The following is an 8389-nucleotide window of genomic DNA, read 5'->3' as shown; positions in this document are numbered from 1 at the left end:
TGTAGCTCACTGAATTCTTTAACGTAAACATTCCGTCATTCATAATTTTCTTACAATGAACAAGGAAACGGACCTCAAAACTAGGCTGTGTACAAAGGTAGTACAACTTACGTTTCACTAAAAGTCTACGGGTATGTAATTCTAACAACCCGTTTCAAAATAATGTTCACTGCTAATGTACGTGGAATGGTCAAATAACAGACCGGGTGGTCCATATTGAGGTTATCTGCACACACACACACACACAAATGAAGAAACGAGATTGGAATCAGAAATTTAATGCGATAGGCTTTGCTGAATAATGTAGTTAGCTTCCTCATAAAATGTTCTCACACGGGAGGGCAGGCTTTCTATTACACTTGTAGTCGAACATGACCTCCCTCTGATCCCTCTTTCAGTAGTATATATAATACCGGGACCGTAGTGAGAATCTGTCTTGTGAAAGAATTAAACAGTACTTTCACAACTTAAGAGGAAAGTGTACAACACCTTGATCTGATATGAATCAGTCTCTTCAGCCAAGAGGCCAATCTTGAACTTTTTAACCCGATGCACCCGACGTTTATCCTGTTATTATACTTTGGCATTATTACTAAAGTACTAGCAATGGAATGAAAAATTTGAAAAAGAGCAATTAAAAAGTCCCAGGCTGGATTAAATTTCATGAAGGACTTTGCAATAAATGCTGCTCGCCTAACATGACTCATGTTTGGTTGACCTTGTTTGGCCCTTCTGATTATCACTCACGAACAACAGGACACAATTTTGAAAAATGTCTTTGGTGAAGGAAAGCCTAAGAGAAGCTCAGAGAACAAGATTTAAGCAAATCAACCAGAGATAACTCATACTAGCTTTGGAAGGATATCAACTCCATGGGCCCAAGTCATGAGCAATTGCCCTTCTATGCTACTTTCAAGGGGTTTGGCAGGTTAAAGGATGCAGACAGCAGACATAGACACTTGACTAAGACAGAATGGAAGATGGATCCTGGGATTTTTCAGATATATCCTACTTATGAATTGTGGTTATTCTCCCAAGCTAGAACTACAGCATAAGTATGGGTTTTAATGTGGTATCCTCAAAATCATATATATATATATATATATATATATATATATATATATATATATATATATATATATATATATATATATATATATTTTTCTTTCAAACTATTCGCCATTTCCCGCATTAGCGAGGTAGCGTTAAGAACAGAGGACTGAGCCTTTGAGGGACTACCCTCACCTGGCCCAATTCTCTGTTCCTTCTTTTGGAAAATTAAAAAAAAAAACGAGAGGGGAGGATTTCCAGCACCCCGCTCCCTCCCCTTTTAGTCGCCTTCTACGACACACAGGGAATACGTGGGAAGTATTCTTGCTCCCCTATCCCCAGGGATAATATATATATATATATATATATATATATATATATATATACTCAGACCAGCATTAATAATCATATATATATATATATATATATATATATATATATATATATATATATATATATATATATATATATATATATACTCAGACCAGCATTAATAATCATACTATAGTAATTAAATCAACATGATCAGAAGAACCAACCCCTTTTGAAATACAGAATCAATGATACTTTCGAATCTTTGACTTGTTCATCTTGGCAACCTACTAGGTTTTGGAGAGTTGTGGTAATTATTGCTACAAAACTCCAACCTACAAAACACACATACTTGCAGAACTGAATGTTTCAAGTTTTTTTTTTTCTTACCAGGATAAAGTGGCGAATATGGAAAATAGTTCAAGTTAACAAATTGGGGCATAAATGTTTATCACTCAATCTATGTATTTTCTGCAGAGTCTTCTTGTACACACGATCTACAGGTGGATGTCTGTGCACTCATAATAGTAGTTTTTAGGGTAATGAGGATTACAGAATTTTTTTCCTTGCAATGGAAGAGATATGGGATATGAGTAGCACATTAAGTCATCTTTTCTTTCTTTCATACTATTCGCCATTTCCCGCATTAGCGAGGTAGCGTTAAGAACAGAGGACTGGGCCTTTGAGGGAATATCCTCACCTGGCCCCCTTCTCTGTTCCTTCTTTTGGAAAATTAAAAAAAAAATGAGGGGAGGATTTCCAGCCCCCCGCTCCCTTCCCTTTTAGTCGCCTTCTACGACACGCAGGGAATATGTGGGAAGTATTCTTTCTCCCCTATCATATGGATATTTAAATTTCAAGCAGGAAAAGTTAGCAAATAAATTGATGCTGGTCACTGTTCTCTCAGAACATATCATTTGCTATCACCTGTTGTTCAAAAATTAAGAATGGAAAACACAACACCTTTGATCCCCCAATCAACTGTGCAGAAGACCAACCATTCCTTCAACCATTCTTTCATGCCATTTCTAAAAACATTCCTTGAGTCAACAGTAACAAGCCTGAAGCACAGACTCCAGTTGGTAGAGTGATGGGCACAACTAGGTCTTTGGTGCCATACCACCACCACATTATAACATTAACCTAACCAGGATGCTGTAAGGTTGTTGAGTCTCCATGAATGTACAACCTCAAAGGTATTATAGTGGTCAAACAAGAATCATACGTGACTGTACACATTTCAAAACCTTGCTTACCTCATCTAATCTCCCCACATTCCTTCTTCTAAATTGGTTTCTTTTAATGATAATATCAGTAACTCATGCTATTCAGTGAAAATTCACTAAAACACTTGATGGTAATGACTATACAGTATTTTTCTTTTCAACACTAATAATTCAGTGTTTGTTAAACATACTCTGTGCTTAGATCCAAAGCTTGAGATTAGAGCTGGTCACTTCTCAGATGCTCTAACTAAAATCTACAGTACTTTTACAATGAAACAAGTGCTTTCATTACTTCCATCTTGGATTAAACTAATAATTCACCTTTTATCAGATAAAGTCTGTGCTTAGATCTAAGCCATTAAAAGTGGCCACTGCTTAATCATACCTTTATAACACAAATGTAAGTTGCCATACTTTTACAGCAAAATGACTGCTTCCATGACTTCATTTGCTAAATTCAGAGATTCTATACAATGCTATCCCAAAAACACACATACAAACACCTGTATTAGATGAAGCTAATGGACATAAAGATTCTGATTCAGGCCTAAATCAAAGACAACTGAAAGCTCCTGAACTATGTAATCCTGATTCATAAGAAAATTACTCACAGGGATGAAGGTGTGATGATAATATACCATGGAAAGATTTTCAGTCTCACAAAACTTATAAATGAGTTCACAAGGAACAGACTGTGACTACTGCTGCCCTAGATATACAAAGTCTGCAGAAAACATTATCTGTCCTTCCATAAATTTTCAAAGGCAACACATGGGTAAGATTTATTGTAGGTACAAGCATATTACACTCTCAGGGTGAAGTCATCGTTCATCTGGTTGTGAGTACCCGCAATTTGCCTTGGTGTGCCTCAGGCTATCTTGAGGGGATGTTCTTCCTTTACTCTTCCAGGCTGCCAAATCATTTTGGAATTTTGCTTCTGAGCACTGAATTTCTTACACCTGTGCTTCTAGATAGATGGCTCTTATGTGGAAGTAAGAAAATGTGGGTAAACGTGAGATTTCTAGGCCTCATTCAGGAAATAAAGACCCTAAGGAGTGAAGGCTTGGACCTAGAATACTCTAGTAACCTTGCCAATTCCATGCTAAGATGTCTGCAGATGGTAACCAAGGCCAAAAGAGAGATTACTGAGTACTAAAATGTAATCATGACATCACCTTTTAAAATGTACAGGGAGGCAGACAAGGTTTTCTTTGCAGACGCTGTATGCTACAATCTTTCAGAAAGGATAGAATAATGCATAAACAGGACTAGAGTTTATAAAATTGAAATCTCTGCTACAGTATAAATGGACCTTAATACAATGTTCATACGTCACGTGGTTACAGAAATCCAATCCACACAAATGCAAGGTAACTTCATTTATGTAATGAAGCAATTATATTTTCCAAAGAATGGTGGTAGCATTAAAAGAAATCATCCATGAAATGAAAATACGAAATCAGGTAATTTGGTATCTCATCAGACTGATATATGATGTACTGTCAGTCAACTGAATTAACAGATGTCTAGCAACAAAATTTGCATTCCAATATCAGCACATGTTATATTAAACAAAATCTAAAACAACAGGTAATACAGCTAGACTGGACAAAGCAAACCTGTTATGGTCCCTTCACATAAAGAGGCACATATCAAAAATAAACCTAGTGTAACTCTCTTCACATATCCCTAAATCCAAGTGCAAGTAGTGACCACTCCTGAGATAGCAAAATCAACAAGCAGATTTTATTAGCAAACATGTCAAGCACTGCTACAGGAATTTGTGTTGGTTGGTAACTGGAATCAAGCAGTGCTGTAGGAATTCAGTTGGCTGGTAACTGGAGTGTTTCAGAAAGATAGTACATGCATTCCCTTATTATATATGTGAGAAAATTCACCATTCAAACAGACTTCTACAAAACAGTGATGGTGCAAAAACTGAAAAGAAAGTTATAAGTGCAGAGCTACCACAGAAAAAAGGTAGTCTGATAGATAATCTCTGTTTTATAAATAGGCTTCATATAAAAAGCAACAAACTTTTCTTGAAACCTTTAAAATTCTAATAACATATGAGATTTGGTGGTTGAGTAGAATGCAATCATTGTACAACATATAAATTTATTCTTCCCACAACTCTGTCTGTACTCCAGTATGTTGCTAACAACACTAATCCACAAAAGGAAAAACAGTGTTCAGTTACCCAGAGAAAACCATTGTAGGATAACACTGCCTAGCCACTCATGAGTGGCTACAAAATGTATATAAAACTGATTCTGCAGAATTCATGACAATAGCAGCAAATATCATGCTTGGACTTACCAGGAGACCATAAGAGCTGATTCTGAATAACAATGATAATTCTAATTTTTTCATACATTGCCATTTCCCATGTTATAATGGTAGCACCAGGAACAGATGAAGAAATAAGCCTCATTTGTTCACATCCACTCTTTACCTGTCATGAATGATGCATGGAAACCACAGCCCCCAATCTAAAACCAGGCCACACAGACCTTTTTGTGGTTTCCCACAACTGGCTCAGAGTATTAACAGCAAGTCATTCTCTGTATGTCAAATTACTTGAACTGACTCTCTCCTTGCACACCTTGCACTCTCCTCCATGTACAGGTCCTGAACCTTCAAAGTAACTTTCCCTCTGGCATTCCACCTCTTCCTTGGTTTTCCTCTTATTTTGAAATTCTAACATGGATACCCTCTTAGTTATCTTCTCTGTAAGTCCACACAATTTCAGCACACCCTCTTCAGCTCTGTCATACATGCTCCTCTTGATACAACACCTTCCTTTTTTGATCAACCCTCCTCACACTACATACTTCCTCAGACATTTCCTTCTTGCACATCTACCCTCTTCTTTACATTTTTATATCAAGGCACACACTTTCCATCCATACAACACTGACAGTACTATTATACTTTCACACATACCCATCTTTGCCCTTTAAGATAAAGACCACTCTTTCCACACATTTCTCAATGTATCCAGGAGCTTTGCCCTCTCACTCATCCCTATGGCTCACTTCACTCCTATGGTCCCACTTACCATATCAACTCCCTCGTACCTAAAACACTCCACTTCCTCCAAGTTATCTCCCTTTAAATTCACATTAAAGAAAAAAAAAGTCTCTCCACAGCTAAACCTAATAACCTTTCATCTATTCACAATTTCTCTTAACTCTCCTTTCAAACACTCTCCCTAACTCAGACACCATCTTCTGCAGTAACTCACTTGAATCTGCCACCAACATCGTGTCATCAGCAAACAAATGACTCACCCTCCAAGACCCCCCTAACAGACTGCATATCTGCTCCTCTCTCCAAGATCCTTGCATTCCCCTTGCTCAGCACCCTACCATAAACAAATTATGCAGCCACAGTAACATAACACATCCCTGCTACCTATCCTACATACCAACCTGGAGCCACTTTAAAAAGCAGTGATGTGCCAGGACTTAAAAGCCTTGCTAATTTGTCAAGGTTTAAATGGCTGTAGTTCTTTAAATGCTCTAAATATCCTTTTTGAACATTTCAAATTTTACTTACAGGTCTTTAGCTATTGGGAAAATTTTCCTAACAGGGTTAAAACAACTACAGTATGGCACACAATAAGAAAACAAATTGCCAAGAAAGAATAACAGATGATGTCTGCAACTACTACTTTAGCAATATAACTGTCCATATCAGTAAGTATTCATACATTTAAGTTATGAATGACAAGGCCAACACCAGAAATTTCAAGAGCATAAGTGTTTAAGCAGATAGTCTATATGCTTTCTCATTCACTGTATTACTTCTTTTGGTCATTCTGCAAGTAAGGTGTCATGATGGTTCTTTAAGTGTTCCATTAGCTTAGCAGTAAATCAATGGACTTGTAAATATGGGATTATAAGTTGGAAGCTCCTAGATGGCAGTATTACTTGTACATTCTAATTCTTACATGTTGCACACCCTCATAAATGTTAGGTTAGGACAGATCTTATTTTCTCAAATCATCATTTGACTGCAAGTTGCCTTTAAGTGATTAGCAAGTTTTGTTTGATAAAAATGAAAATACTGTGACAAGCTGCTGGCTGTGCAACTGAATAATAAAGGATATGCTTGATGTTTGCAAAACAAGTACGATAAAATGAAACTGTGCAATTGGTAACCTCTCTTGCAAACACAGCCTTATGAAATTATGATAGATACAAATGAATATGAGACGTGGTATCATAAGTGCAGTTACTTCTCTTCCGCATAAATGGGTGATTACAAAAGTGATTACATAAACGTATATTCATTCAACATTCAAAAATATACAAATACATGTGCAAGCAGCATAAACATCAGCAAAAATATCAATAATATCAAGCAAAAATAAACTTGGGTAAAAAAAAACAATCATTCCTTATGATTCGAGGCAGTACAGCAGGAAGTCATTAACAATAAATTCATTCTATTTAATTCGTACACATTAAAAATATGACCTTTCATTAACTCACTTGCCCAGCCAAAACAACATTTTGATGTAAACTATGGCATAATATCTTCCCATTTTCAAATACAATATTCATCTCTACACCAATTTTATTTCATAATATAATCTTGTAATACAAACAGCTTTTAGACCCAAAATGCATTCCCATGACACAGTTTCTTTATTTTCATCAGTCATTCTCTTGGGATGCCCATACTGGTCGAGCAATTAGGTGCTTTTCCCGTTCAGCCATCTGAGCCCTCTGCTGTTCCTGGTTAAGGGCCTTCTGTTGCTGCTGCTGTTGCAGACGAATTGCTCTCCGCTGGAAAATATAAAATGAAGTACTCTTTATTCACAGATGAAGAGTACCTCTGGAAGAAAGGCTGGATACTAATCACTATACTTGTACTATGATATGAAATCCTCCCCTCCAGACGGCAATTAAGTATAATAAATAGATAAATAAATATATTTATTTATTATACTTAATCACTGTTTCCCATGTCAGTGAGGTAGCACAAGGAAAACAGATGAAGAATGGCCCAACCACCTACATACACATATGTATACATAAATGCCCATAAACGCACATATACATACATAATTTCAACGGATACACACATATACATACAAAGACATATACATATATACACATGTACATATTCATACTTGTTTCCTTCATCCATTCCCACATACACATGTACATATTCATACTTGTTTCCTTCATCCATTCCCATCACCACCCCGCCACACGTGAGATAGCATCCCCAACCCCTCCAGTGAGGTAGTGCCAGGAAGACAAAAGAGGTCACATTTGTTCACACTCAGTCTCTAGCTGTCATGTGTAATGCACCGAAACCACATCTCCCTTTCCACATTCATGCCCCACAGACCTTTCATTGGTTTACTCCAGACGCTTCACATGGCCTGGTTCAATCCATTGACAGCACGTTGACCCCGTTATACCATATTGTTCAAATTCACTCTCTTCCTTGCATGCCTTTCACCCTCCTCTATGTTCAGGCCTCAATCGCTCAAAATCTTTTTAATTCCATCCTTCCACCTTCAATTTGGTCTCCCATTTCTTCTTTCCTCCACCTCTGACACGTATATCCTCTGTCAATCTTTCCTCAATCATTCTCTCCATGTGTCTAAACCATTTTAATACACCCTCTTCTGCTCCCTCAATCACACTCTTTTCATTACCACACATCTCTCTTACTATTTCATTACTTACTCGATCAAACCACCTCACACCACATATACATACATATACACATACATATAGGTATACATACACATATATACAAATATACACATTAATACC

At 37.0% G+C, this 8389-nt stretch overlaps 1 protein-coding gene across 5 annotated transcripts in view; it reads right to left on the bottom strand.

Moving 5' to 3' along the window:
- Window positions 1-3849: 3849 nt before the first annotated feature.
- Pldn (biogenesis of lysosomal organelles complex 1 subunit pallidin) overlaps window positions 3850-8389 on the bottom strand; it is a 110666-nt gene continuing 106126 nt past the window's right edge. For all 5 annotated transcript variants that reach the window (XM_071684662.1, XM_071684660.1, XM_071684663.1 and 2 more), the window contains exon 5: window positions 3850-7384. In XM_071684662.1, the coding sequence (XP_071540763.1) occupies window positions 7253-7384 (132 nt within the window). In that variant the 3' untranslated portion in view covers window positions 3850-7252. The remainder of the gene's footprint in view (window positions 7385-8389) is intronic.

Source organism: Panulirus ornatus, chromosome 38 (assembly GCF_036320965.1).
Source record: "Panulirus ornatus isolate Po-2019 chromosome 38, ASM3632096v1, whole genome shotgun sequence".
NCBI lineage: Eukaryota > Metazoa > Arthropoda > Malacostraca > Decapoda > Palinuridae > Panulirus > Panulirus ornatus.
The sequence above is the reverse complement of the archived record's forward strand: the minus strand, read 5'-3'. Positions and strand labels throughout refer to the sequence as shown.